At 34.4% G+C, this 14,575-nt stretch overlaps 1 protein-coding gene across 2 annotated transcripts; it reads left to right on the forward strand.

Moving 5' to 3' along the window:
* Positions 1 to 313: 313 nt before the first annotated feature.
* On the forward strand, positions 314 to 14,563 carry LOC128988977 (putative DENN domain-containing protein 10 B). Of its 2 annotated transcripts, none has more exons than XM_054410804.1 (9): positions 314 to 606; positions 3,176 to 3,360; positions 4,713 to 4,809; positions 5,485 to 5,619; positions 5,939 to 6,042; positions 8,328 to 8,426; positions 9,826 to 9,943; positions 11,829 to 11,964; positions 14,006 to 14,561. In XM_054410804.1, the coding sequence occupies exons 1-9, from the start codon at positions 579 to 581 to the stop codon at positions 14,136 to 14,138; spliced, it is 1,035 nt and encodes a 344-aa protein (XP_054266779.1). In that variant the 5' UTR covers positions 314 to 578; the 3' UTR covers positions 14,139 to 14,561. The 2 variants fall into 2 exon arrangements, with proteins under 2 accessions (XP_054266779.1, XP_054266790.1); XM_054410815.1 differs by lacking the exon at positions 314 to 606 and adding an exon at positions 919 to 994 and having other exon boundaries at positions 14,006 to 14,563.
* The last annotated feature ends 12 nt before the right edge of the window (positions 14,564 to 14,575 follow it).

The following is a 14,575-nucleotide window of genomic DNA, read 5'->3' on the forward strand; positions in this document are numbered from 1 at the left end:
ATGAGACGACCAATTTAAAATGCAATATCCAAAGTCAGCTGTGGGATGAGAGTTTTCTATAATCAATGTCAGGTTATTAGTTGAGTGGCATCACTGTTTGTTTGCCAGGAACTGTCAAATTTGTTTGCTCCAGCTCCAGCTGGCTGGGGGGCTGGCTTTCTAATGTCTGAGTCTGACCAATGGTGTCTGCTCGTGCTGTCGCTGCGCTACTCGCTGTCAGCGTCAGCTGTCAGTCACTAGTCAGTGCTTTCAGTGTCATTGCCAAAGTGAAGTGATTGCTAAAATGCCAATGCCAATTGATTTGTTGATTATGGTGCTAGTTGTTGACTTACTATAACAACTTAGTTAAATTCCTATTCCTTTGCTTCAAATTAAATTACACTTCTATAGTTTTTAGACCAAAAGTTTTTGTGGATATGTAATATAGGCTACATCAAAATAATTGGGTTAATGTAGTAAGAAATCATAGACACAATTAGGAATAACTAAAGTGAGGTTAGGTATCTCATCACTCAGACATTGGGTTGGGTGGGTGCAACTCCAATTTAACAATTTTCCTACAGAATACCGTTGTTGAAATGGAAATGTTATCATGCAACATTGTTGGTAAGGATTTGCATTGTAAATAACTCAACTTATTTGATCAAATGTTAGAGTAACTTACCTTAATCTATCTGTTATTTCAATCCTAGACTGGTTTACAGACACTTGTTGATCACCTGTTAAACAAAACTTGATTTTTTAAACAATTGGGTGGGTTGTATCACATAAATAAAACTTAAATTTAACACTAACTTAAACAAGACAATAATGTAGGCCTACTACATGATATACTACCTGTCTGCTGATTATTTATACCTTGCCGTCATAGTCGGTCTTATTTTGATTGTTGGCTACTGGTAGTTTTCAATCTGTTTCAAATAATAGGCCTACATTAGACTGGAGTTTCCACTTGCCGTTGCCAAGATGCTTCATGCCATAGTGCTGTTACCCGGTAATAAGATAATTTTATACAATCTGATCAATCCCCAATTAACTTAATTGAATAGGGCCTTAGGTCTAGTACGACAGCAATGTTTAACGTGCTATGTTGACATTTTACGTCAAAAAGATCACTCGGGATGGATCAAGATTACCTTCTTAATTCATGCTGGATCAAATGGGATTTTTATCATACTACAGCGGTATACAAATGGGATGTGCTCGACCCAAAAGTGGGATTTTCATCTTGGATTAGTTACACATTACGTGTGGATACACTGTGCACGATGTCTTAACCTCCTCTGCTGATCATGTGCTGAATATTAATATCCGTTAGGGGTATTTACTTAAGTTAATTATTGTTAACCACTTAGGACTAACTTAAGTTATTTTAATACTTAACTTAACCCTTCCCGGACGGGCAAAATAGTGACATAGAGCAGGAAAAAAGTATAGGAAAAAATAAAAATTAACTTACCTTATTTGTGTTTTGTTATACAAATATACATAAGTTAAAATAAACACAATTGAACACTTCATACTGTCAAAATAATTTTTTAGCCTACTCGTTTTTAACAATGCGTATATATCCGCTACCCGTCTGCAGATGAGTAGAAAAGCAGCGGATATATCCGCCACCTGTCTTTGAAGATATGACCATGACAACGTTAGGCAATAAATAAAGAACGACAACGTAGTGTTGCGTGTCGTAACACTTCGGCCCAAGTAACACTTCGGCCCAGTAACATTTCGGCCAGAAACCCTCAGATGTGGCCTACGGTCCAACTCTCTACCTGCCCACTAGTAACACTTAGTCCCAACAAAATATTAGGTCAGGTTAGGTTAGGTTAGGTAAGATTCCACCGATTCTCCGTCATGTGAGGTCAGAGGATGTAAAGGGTGACGGTTGGGCGACATTCCACCAGAGAGTGGTTGCAAAGTATACAGGTCATGTACCTCTTACTACTTGAACTGCGTTCCTCAACCCTTGTCAATTTTTCGTCGGGCCGAAATGTTACTTCATTAGCTTATTTAATCATCTGTAAAAGCGAGTGGGACGAAGTGATACTGTTTTTCTAAGAAATTTGAGTTTGGCCGAAATGTTACTGGGCCGAAGTGTTACTACATCGTAGTGTTGAGCGCCAAATGTCGAGAGGGGAGCGTAGGAGAGGTGGGTGGTGCGCGGGAGAGGGGGAGGCGCGGGAGAGAGGGCAGCCATGGAGAGAGCAGGAAAGTGGCGCCTTGGTACCGCGAAACATCTGGTTACTGCTCAAGCACCTGCCAGTCTGTCTGAAGAGAAGGTGGCCCATATCTGCTTCCCGTCTGGAAGATCAAAAACCGGATATATCCGCCACCCGTACATTATCGCCAAAGACTTAGGCGGATATATCCGTCACCCGTCCGTGAAGGGTTAACAGGTAAAATACACTTACACATTCACTGCTCTTACTTAGTCTGAGGGCCTTTATGTGAGTAAAGGAAATTAAAATCATTAACATTTTCCAACCAATAGTACTGTCCAAAATAGTATAATATTTGACCTGTCATTGTTTGGGAAAATTTTTTAAAGATACAACATGAAATGGGATCTAGCCACTAATGTATGATGTTCTAACTTAGTTAGAATATTATCATTTAGAGAAAAAAAATTAAGTTAACAATGTTTATTAAAAATAATCCATACTTAGGCCTTTAACTGATTATGGTAAATTGCGCCTTCTATCCTTATAATACTTTTTTATGGAGTAGGTACGGTACGTTACATGTTACAGTAGAGTCCCGCAAACTTGGCACTCGATAACCCGGCAGTCTGGATAACTCGGCCATTACCTAGCTCAGAAAATTAGTGATTTTTTGAGTCCGAGTTCAACATGGACTCAAGCCAGCTCAAGTCATATCATTCGTAACTCGTAAAAAGGATTTGTTGTACTATATCTGATGACTTAATACTGACTTGTATTATAAATATAAATAAACAAGGCAGGTAAAAGGCTTAAACATTTTATTGTTTTTATTTTTAACCCTAGTTCCCGATAACCCGGCATTTCACAAACTCGGCACCCTTCCAGTCCACATTACGCCGACTTTGCGGGACTCTACTGTATTTATATATAAACGCCTAGATTCTCTTAAAAAAAAAATTAATTTAGGTTATGTTATTGATTTACTGAACCACTATTTTCTTTATTTTTAGAAAAGGACTGTAACAATGATGTGTTATGGGCTTGGACATATCCTTCAGTAACAAATGAACAAAAATCGTTAATTCTTAGAAAATGTAGTTTTGATCTTGGTCATCCATTTCTTTATGGAAGATACAGGAGTCACTGGTTTTATATAAACTGTACTGAAGTCTTTGAATCAGACAATTTACCTGGGGTAAGTAAATGTGTTTGCCTATGTGATGTTACTAAGTAATCAAAAGGTAGGCCTATATTTAAGGTAATATTTTTCAAGATGATATTTAATCTGATAATATATCGCAGGTTCTCTGCAGAACTGCAGCCCAGTTATTAGTGTATTAGACTATGTTACTAAATCTCATCAATGGCCAAATGTTGTTGATCTGACGCATGAAAATTTAAAAAAAAAAAGAATACCGTATTTCACTCTAGGGATATTTGAAAAGTGAATTTGTCTAATTGTCTAAGGGTCCAAGACATCCCCCTGGATCAAGAAGTAGCACTATGCATTGAGGGTTTAAAATGCCATCTTGGTCAGTTCTAGTGAGCAATTATTAAGCATTCACTAATCTGTGACTGTGAGACTACTGTTACCTATGATAGAGTGCTGTCCGATCCCTTCATCAAATACGTAACAAGCATAGGTATCCGGTACTGGTTTTATGGTGTAAGACACCTTCCATACTTTATTTTGAGTTAGGTCTATTAAAAAAATAATAATAATAATACCCCCACCGCAGCAAACCTGCAGACTAAGCGGATTTCAACTTGTCTCTGCTGATTACATTTTTATTAAAATATTTCCATAAATAAGACATATTTAAGTATTCCCTTTCCCTATTTAAATAGGCCTAACATTAGATTTAACGATTGCGCTTTGGTTTGCTGCTAGAGGGAAGGTAAAGTATTTTTTTGACCATACATCAATAGTATAGAATGAAATAAACAAATTTGCCAAATTTTATCAATATAATCCATAAACAAGTAAACTACAACAATTTTAATTTTCTCCATAAGAATAACATAGGAATTTTTAATTACACTATTTTTGAATTTTCTCCGTGACCGTTAGGCATACAACAGCGCTTCAATATACTAAATTATTTATTTTTTTTTTAAAGCTCTACAAAATAGTTTAAAAAGAAATTGCAAAATTTTTTGTTTTTAGGGTCAACAATGGGAAAACCCCATTTTTACCCCATAAAAACCATCCATAAACCCCCATTCCCATGGTCCGATTATGCTGGATCGCAAACTCGTTCGAATAAACGTAGGTTTACACGTTTGTACCAAATTTCATCAAAATCGGATCATTTTTGCTCGAGTTATCGCGCTACCGGACACATTGAAGGGATGGTGTTTTTGGCCTCTAGGGACCTCAAAATGAAAAATTAAATCGGTCCCGGGTCCAGGTCTTACCATGAGTACTACGGTAATACTTATTCCCCATATGGAAAATTCGCTAAAACACTTAGGCCTATGTATTTTTGTCAAATTTTAGTTGAAAATAACCTAAATCTGGTAACTTAACACACTGTTTTGTTGCAGGTAAAGCAGTTTGCTCTTGTTCTTTGGTCTCGTGATTTCAATCCTGAAAAATATGAAACTCTCTGCCGTATTTTAAGCAAAAGCTACTGTAAAACAGGTCAGTGTAAAATATTTTGTTCAGAATAATCAATGAGGAACAGAAATTACCAATCGTTCCTCTCTCTTCATTAAACATTCAAGACAGTTTGACAAGTGTGCCATAGGTAACAAATAACTTAACAAACATTGGTAAAGACATCATAAAATTCCTATGTCAAAGTGTTCAAAGGCTTTACACTTGATCTATAAATCTACAAAAATCCACAAGCACTGTGCGGAAATTCCTATGGCACAGGGCACAGTTTCTTCCTCCACCGTGAGCGTTGTAGTAGGCTACATAAGGGTGAGGGGGGCATAGGGTGGACTTTGCTCTAGCCACCAGCACCAGCCCTAGACACCACTTAAGTGTACGATTGAATGTTTCTTTTGTACCTTTTTCTCTGTGTTGTAATGGAGTGAGATATCTAGTTTAGTTTTAGCTTTGATACTGCTAAGACCAGCTGTTTCTATAGCCAGAACCATTTATTAAAATCCCAAAGCCCGATGAACAAGAACGGGCTAGTATAGGCAGGCAGGATACTGGTCTCAGTTTGTGTTTTTTGTGGGTAACTTGCCTACACTGGCCTGGATGAGCGTGTAAATGCGATTTTAGTGACAACTGAAATATAATAAAGACGTTATGAAAAATAATTATTAATTAATAACCACTTTAACATTAGTTTTTCTCTAACAGGAAACCCTGTCATGCTTTTGAAGCTGATTTTGTCAGTCATGACAAGAGGAGCATGTACTACTGAAGAGAATGGAACGTATTTCACTAAAGATTTTGAAAGGAACGCCCTACAGAACAATGTTACTATGTTGAAAGGTATGATCGGAAAAACATTTTGAGGTTCTTTCTTAAAAGTCATAGTTAATAAATCCAAGGAATAAACTTTCATCATTGGTGTTTAAGAGGGGAAGAAGTAGTTTACTTTTGGAGTTGTATAAGCAGTGGATTCAATAAGCCAAATGGTTATACCCTTATACAATTTTCCATACCATCGATTGCATCAGAGATGGTAAAACTAATTCTTAGTGCTCCTTGCAAGCAGAAAACCTAAATACTCATTGAAGAAATTGTAATTTACTGAACATGGATCTAATAATTGTAAAATCTGTTTGGTTTTATTTAAATTTTGTTTCAGAACTAATAAAGCTGTTTGAACTGCAGACAATTATTATTTACACAGCATTGTTATTGAAGAAACGTTTGGTCATCTATCATCATAGCTTGCCCCAGTTACTCAAGGTAATTGGTTTGAATAAAACATTTAATTTTCATCATAATGTCCGGAACACATCCGTTTTTAGTTCTGAAAATTGTCTGCAAATTAATCGTTTTCTGGTAACTTTAAACAGGGAACAGAAAAAAAACATATGGTGAATTTTTCAGTTCGCCAACCTTACAATTTGTTTGAAAGCGCTGATAATTACAAGATATTTTAAGCTATGTTTGTAAACATCAGAATGTAAACATTGATGACGACTTTGTATAACCTCAAATTATTTGGTCTAATTTTGGTTATTTCCACAATATGATGAACATTTCTGTTTTTTCACACTGAGCGAAAGTGTCTTTTTGATGGTAAGAACTTAATCGTAAAAGGGCCACTTTCGCTCCTAGTGATAAAATGTACTATTTGAAATAATAGTAATTAATTCATCCTTAATATTATTGTTGTTAAAAATATACTTATGTTTTGCGTTTTGCCAATAGTTAGAATGTTCCAAATTAAATTTTTATTATAGTAAAATTAAACTAAAGTACCATTAGCTTTACTAATCTCTAACATCTCATAGGACCTGAAATTCACAATAATATTTAACTAACTTCAAAACCATATAAAATAGATTTTGTCTGAGAACCTTAAGTATGGTTTAGTGAACTCACACTTATATACTGGGACCGTATAGATTAGTAAGTTTCTGTATTTATTTATGAAGCTACAAAAAATCAGTCATAAAGCAAAAAATATTTTCCCTTGTATCAATTACGTGACGTGTAATATTACCATGACTTATAATTTATTATTGACTAATATACAGTTAAATGTCGATTATCCAAAGCCCAGTCATCTGTAAGGTTAGTTAATGGGAAGGAAGGAAGTAGTAAAAAATCTAAATCATACTAACCACCAGTCATAAAATTTATCAAGCGAACATTGCTTGGAAGGTGTCTAATCAGGATTTTGAATACATTTTTGTTTGCTATGACTTGCAAGCAATTTCCTAATAGTTGCCTCTGGGTAGGCCCTACTTGTCAGTGTCTGTTAATATGTTATTCTGTGTTGATTAGTTCTAGTTCTAACTAAATTTATTGTCTAAATGTTAACCTCATAAAGCTGCCAAAACACCCATAGATATACTGGACCTGATAAAAAAAAAGGTGCAAATAGATTGAGTTAAGCTCGAGATGGATTTCCAAATGTGATAAATCTGACATTAGAAAGAAAACTGTAGGCCTAGGTATGGCAAAATGTTTTGTGTGTCAATGGGATAAACCAGGAAAATATACCTGTAAAAATTAATTAAAATGTAATCGTTAGGCTAAATGTTAAAATAATGTAGCCCTATATCAGTTTTCCCATCAATAGCCTAACTATCCAAAAATTCAGTTATCCGAATACCCCGTCCCCAATTGTGTCACATATCATGATGGAATGGCCTCTGGATCGTCTGAAGTAATGTATAGTGGTTTATGTTACCTTGTTACTGTCAAAAACGGTCCTTTGTACTTCGTTATGACTACAGCTGTTTTGTGCTTCGGATGGAGCACATCATCAGGTCTGAAAAATGTCAACTAAGCAGTCATTAAATATTCCTCATGGTGGAGATTGTCCAAATGTGACTTGCCCTCAACTGGTGCCATACCACGTGTTTCGTAACCGTCTGGTCGACCAGTGCTAAATGTTCCGTTTCGTGTTTTTGTGTTATATGTCATGTTATTTATATACTATCAAACTTTTGACAAACTCAACCACAAGGAATATTTAATGACTATATTTCTCAGACCTGATGATGTGCTCAATCCAAAGCACAAAACATCTGTAGTCATAACAAACTACAAAGGATCGTTCTGGACAGTAACAAGGTAACATATACCACTATACGAGTTTCACATAATCGATGCTCCTATTACACAATCTAAACCTCATGTTACTACTAAAATACTTGTATTAGCGAGGTAGTAAACATAATAAAAAGTTAAGATATGAGCTACCCTCCCACATTAGTTGTACAGTAGATGAAATAAATAGGTTAAGCATCTTTTACCGCAGTCAACCCTGTATTTTTTTCTAAATGACTTTAGTGTCAAGGCCTGTTACCTCATTGTCAAATCGTTGGTCTTCTTAATTCTTCCAAACACTTGTGATTGTCATGAATAAATTAATTTCTCACACAAATACTCCTAAACACATACAAATATTCGGTGTGATTAACTGCTACAGCTATGACAGTTATGGCTGGATTATCATTGGTTTATATTAAATATGTTTTGTTTGTGTGAAAGTTAGGGTTTTGTGCTCGTTTCAGTGGGTTCGTACTTTCCCTGCTCTGATGGCTCATAGACCCGAGGCGGAGAACCTTTACCCTTGGGTGGACTTATGCAACGACGAGTTGGACCAAATTACAGTCAGTTTTAAATTACAAATTACTTCAATAGTCAACAAGCAGAATTGTATAGATTAAATAGTTGCATGCATGATAATAGCTTTGACCATTGACACTACTAGACATCCCATCCTAATGTTAATGTTGTTGCAAGTTTTTAAATCAAAATTGTCGTAGTTGATGTAAGCCACCAACAGATTGTGCTGATCCAAATTACTGATTTCTGTTGAATTTCTGAAGTTTTTTAAGAAATCAATCTTATGAAACGACTTATTTGGAGCTAAAGCAACTGTTATGACACGTCAAGTATGCCAGCAACAAAAAATTAGGTAGGCAATAGAATTTTAGAATCCTAGTGCATTATTCAACTGGCCACATCATCTTTTCTGACCAAAAATAGGTGACTAATTTTCCATATAGATGGAATGCCTATTTCAGTATCTAATAGTCAATGGTAGTGATGGTCAAAACAAAACCAAAAATTTTGAAATTCAAAACCGAAACCGAAACTTAAAAAAATTGAATCTCAAAACCCAAACGCAAAATTTTTTCACTTACCTGGTTACAAAGGACAAGATTACAACAACAAAATACAGATAATAATAAAATTTTTTATGCAGTCAAAACTGAAAGAGATCGACTCCTGACCCTGACATAATAACATAAATATGTGACTGATAATCTTAAAACCCAAAACAACACAGTTTTTTTTATTAACAACCAACATAAAAACAACATAAATTAAACTCCTGACACCAACACAAAGATGAGTATTACAGTAAATTACAGTAATTAGAACTTTTAGTGGTCAATATTTATTTGTGTTTAGTAGCCTAAATATCAATTTGAAACTGAATTGTATGTCGATCCAGTATTTAGTATTTAAGATGCTGTTTGAACTTCAGAATTGCTACCAGCTTGTGTGGAAACAGTGTTTAAAAAAATAATAATGGAAGTTTCAAAAATAAAACTTCAAAAATCTTCAATTCTGAAACTTTTGAATGTTAAAAGTCGGTAATCGAATCTCAAAACGGAAACTTTTCCTGGGTTTTCAGATTTGAGATTTGGTTTTGTTTTGACACATCACTAGTCAATGATAATAGTTTCTTAAAAGCAATTCTTAAAGCAAAGTAGGCCTACAAAACATTTCAAAAGTCAAATTCATCCATCATCACACTGAACAGACTCTGTCAATTGGACATAAACAACTGTGAAAGAAATCCTTACTCTGTCCTGATTTTCCATAGTCAAAATAGTTTTTAGATCTGGACTTATAAGAGCCTATTGTCTTCCTTTTACACATTTAATTGCATTCATATGATCAGTGGTTATTTTTTTTAATGTTGATTATTTAGAATGAAAGAAGAAACACGATTTTATAACATAGGCGTACTTGTAATAAACACATTTCCCTGCACAGAACAGCCAAAGCAGCATTGTCGGGTGTGGAGATAGCAGGATACTATCCAGGGTGGATCTGTTTGATGTGTTGGTCAACTTACCAGCTCGCGAGATCACCATAGCTCCACATGCCAAAGGTTAGTCTGTACGTTGTTGGCATTAATAGTCAAAGGTTGTTGATACTTTCAGCTATTCCATTTCTTTCATACAATTGAGGAACTTTAAAATGCAAATTGAGTGTTAATTAGTAAACTCCTAAATAAGAACATTTCCAACACAAGATATTTTTTCAATGGTTGTCATAGTGGAGCGTAGATTATCAAAAGTCAGTCATCAGAATGTGGTTCAATGGTGTATACAAGATCACAGATATGATCACAAGTGTTACCGGGATTGCTGGAGTCGATCACCGGTGTTGACAAGACTGCAAGATATGCTCACGGGTGTTAGCGTGATTGCAGGAGAAAATCACTGGATTTGACAAGACCATAAACATATGCTCATAAGTGTTACTGCAATTGCATGAGACGATCACTATAGTTTTGATGAGACCGCAACCACAAGATATGCTGAAGGGTTTCTGTTGACGAGACCACAATATCTGCTCACATATTTTGCGACAGTTGCAGTAGACAAAATTAGTAACTTATAGCATACATGTAACAATAAATTTTAATTTTATCTATTAAAGTCAAAATATCGTATCTAGTTTTTATTGTAAATTACAATTTATCCAAATTCAACAGTTATCCAGAAACCCCTAATCTCTAATTGTTTCAGAAAATCAACTCCTTGTTCCGTGTTTCCAAATAATAATAAAAAAATAAAAAAATAGTGGTTTTCAATGTAAAATTGCAATAAAATAATTGCTTGTCTGTGATAGACATCTCTTATATCTTTCATATAGGGATGGACGAGATTGGATTTTTAGTTCGAGACGAGACGAGATTTTTTATTTCTCATAAAATTTCGAGACGAGATCGAGACGGGATTTCCCTTCTCATACACAACGGGAAATGCATGTTCGGAATTTTTACATGATTTTGTAACATTGTTAGATGACTGTTTAAATACAAAAATAATGATAATAGGCAAGAATATTTACAATCTTTTATTAAAAAACATCAGCATAACATTTTTTTATTAATCACGCCTAACTTATTAAAAATGCCTACGATTAGGAAACATAGTGATATCAGTTAGGATAGAGTTCAACTTATCCTAAAATAAAATAAATCATAAAATAAAATATTAATTTTTATAAAATAGTTACTTGTTTTGACTTTTTTATAGTAATAAAACATTCCTCACACTGCTAACACTTAGCAAAACTTCTCAAATGTTATTAAAATAATTAAAGTAATATTTACATTTGAAGAATTAATTAAATAAGAACGCCTTCTCAAAGGAAACGCAACTACAACACACTCCTGTATTGCGGGTATTGCATTGACTTTCTGCAGGCGTTTTTAATTTTTTTTTTTTTATTCTCGTCTCGATAAAAATCTCGGCCATAAAGAAATCTCGTCTCGTGTAACGAGATTTAAAATTTCCCGAAAATTTCCCGAAATTTCGAGACTTGACCATCCCTACTTTCATACACTAACAAGTCTTCTAATAAAACTCCTTAAATATTTTTTAAATACAAGGTTACCTGATAGTATGTATGGATTATTTACCATAATATTAAAAGTCTTAAAAATTAAAATTCTTGTAGAGTGATTAGTAAAAATAGGTTTACCTTTTTGTCTACAGCTCGACCTGTTGTAACCTTCTTTATGGCCATTTCAGCATTATAATCGAAGATTACAACAGATGAAGCTATAGACAGAAAGGTAAATACCTATTTTTAACTATACCTCAGCTCAGGGGCTAAAACATGGATTTCAAACAATTTTTGACGTAAATAAATAAAATTTTAAAATGATCCATTTCCTGTGTAATTATTAACTATTCAACAACATTATGGTTAGCTTATATGAAGTGTGACAACTTGTATGAACACTTCCATTGTATTCGTAGAGTCCATGACCATGACCAAGGCTCACAAGGAGATCGCTCTGTTCCTAGTCCAGCTGGCTGACAGAGAAGGAATCACCGAGGCTCAGATAGTCAGGGAGGTTGCTGATAAAACACAAGACCTTCTCTCTCATCTCAGGTACAATACAATACAATGCCGTCTGTATTGCTTACTGCTTAGGTAACAATACACTACATTCAAAAATGGAGTTCATAACAATTTTAGACTTTTTGACGATTCTTGTCTGTAAAAACTAACCCTAAGCTTTCAAAGATATATGAATGTACATTATAAATAAAAATTTATTTAGTTGGTAACTAAGAGAGAACTGTCTAGGGGCTAATAGAACACAATAAAAGAAAACAAAACGTAAAACTAATATTTCATCCTGATGTAGGACTTCTTCTTGTTGAAGGGAAATTCAGAAATTTAATTTTTCTTCAACCTAATCAAATAAAATCAAATAAAAATACGTATTAAAAAAAATAAGCCATTTTTAATTTTAAGTTATCCTTTCATAAATTAATTCTTCTAAAATATAAAATTCCTAGTCAGTTAAAAAATCTTCTTGAACTGGTAAAGTTTTCCTCATTTCCAGTGAACCAAAACTGGAACAGGAAACTGGAAATTTGGGCCTGGGGAGGAGGGCTAAATTTTATGAGTATTCACATTCTTTTTGGTTAAGTTAAAAAAATTAATTAAAAAAAATTAATATCAATCTAAAAGTTTGAATTTTTTAACAAAATTTATTATTTTTATAGGGTGTCTTAGTAGTCGGGAAAACGGAAAAGTCGGGAATTAGTATTGAATTCCAAATCGGTCTTGAAAAGTCGGGAATTAGTATTGAATTCCAAATCGGTCTTGAAAAGTCGGGATTTAGTCTTTATTCTGGTATGAAAGTCGGGAATTTTCATGATTTTGCCGCGATCATTGCAGGCGACGCCGATGATGTTTCAATGATGATGACAACGCTGTGGAGTCAATGATGATGTCTACAAGGCCGCGGGAAATGATCATAATTTTGCTGCGATCGCGAACGGCGACGATGACGTCCGAGGCAGTTAATGATGATGTCTTAAAATCATGGTCATGGAATATTTTCATCATCCAACAAATCCAAATTGCCTCGTTAGAATTTTTTATTGCTACATTTTTTTCTTTACTTGAAAAACACCCCATTACATATTAATACTTTATGACATAAAGACAGGGTTTGGTGTAGAATTAAAAAAATTGGTTAAATTATAAAAATTTGCATTTGTATCAAGAATTGAGAATCGCTACATTTTGGTATCAATACATCACTAATTGTTGAAAAATCCAGTCTTGAAAAAATTGGCATTAGTTTTAAAAAGTCTTGAATTAGTCTTGAATTTTTAAATGGCAATAAACTAGACACCCTAAATTAACATTTTTATGTGGTGAAAAAAACGTGTTACCATTACAAAAAAAAAAGGTGTTGGAGCTCTCAATAGACAAAGTAAAGTTGTTGATTTTGTCTGTGAGAAGACCTGAGTTATATGATACAAATCAGCAATTCATTTAGGATCCTAGGTACACAGTACACACACAAATTTAGGGTTTTGATCAGTCTGTTCCTTTCTTTTACCTTATGTCAGCTATTTTCCATAATGTTTAAGGGTGAAGTTCTTGCATAGAATTCGTTATTAATTAGCCGCATACAAGGACCTTCAAGTATGTTCACCGTTTTCACTGAACCCGTAATTCCTTCTATGTTGATTTCCAAATAGCCTAAAATACGTCTTTGGAGCTTATATTTTTTCAAAAATTTTCGAGGGAGAACCCCCGGCCCCCCTCCACACTAAGGGGTATTCCATACCCCTCAGACCCCCCGGCAGTCCGACTTAGCCCCCCACATTTCGGGGCCTAGATCCCCCTATGCTCATTTCGTTTGCTGCGAGGGAGCTAATTAATTAATCACCTACTCACTGAAGAAGACATGACACACACACATCATGTACATCATGACATCATGACAAAATATCAGTTATGATTTGTGTTCTTTTATTGTGTATATTTGTATATTTAGGCCCTGGCCTTTAACTTTCTCTGTTAAGCTAGCAAAACTTTATTTGCTTAAACAAATTCCATACAACCCATAAAACTCGTCAAATATATTTATATTCTCTAGAGTGTTAATTTATCTTTTTTGTTTCAGATCACTCGCCACAGAAAGTACAAATGGAGAGAACAAGGCAGTTTCAATGGAAAGTTTAAGAGTGAAAAAGTTTTCACCTGCTGTTGAAAACTTTTTACTTCAATTGGCTCTAGCAGAGAATTTATTGGTATAGTTTTAAGGTCAGTTTGAAGTGCATTATATTATACTGTATTATTGCTTGTGATAGCTATGAATTGTATGATTATACTGAATATAGTTTTTTTTATAACCACAAGACTAAAATGTTAGTTAAATTGCATTATTACACCTAAACTATACTATGTTAATGGGTCTTGTATAGAATTTCTCTGAAAAATAAGAATCAACTGGCACCATGTAGGTCCTACCATATAGTACCTAAAGTCAATACTGAATGCATTCAAGGAGCTTCCTGGTAATAGCTATAGATAACTAATATTAGAGAGTTAGTTGGCTATAGCTACTACAAGTAAGATAGCGTGTGGTAGATAATGTAATAGTCTATATCAATTACATTTCGGATTGTGAAATCCATCCAGGAAACGTGAAATTGATATAAAATCTTACAATAGACCCAATAGAATTACCATT

This window comes from Macrosteles quadrilineatus, unplaced genomic scaffold (genome assembly GCF_028750875.1).
Source record: "Macrosteles quadrilineatus isolate MER2022 unplaced genomic scaffold, UCM_ALF_1.0 Scaffold_1__1_contigs__length_201487025, whole genome shotgun sequence".
Lineage (NCBI taxonomy): Eukaryota > Metazoa > Arthropoda > Insecta > Hemiptera > Cicadellidae > Macrosteles > Macrosteles quadrilineatus.

Bases quoted from the DNA above. Each gene is read 5' to 3' on its own strand.
- LOC128988977 (XM_054410804.1), top strand. From the start codon at position 579: ATGGAAATGTTATCATGCAACATTGTTG. The intron at 607-3,175 runs GTAAGGATTTGC...CTTTATTTTTAG, and splicing joins GTTATCATGCAACATTGTTG to AAAAGGACTGTAACAATGAT. The intron at 5,620-5,938 runs GTATGATCGGAA...ATTTTGTTTCAG, and splicing joins CAATGTTACTATGTTGAAAG to AACTAATAAAGCTGTTTGAA.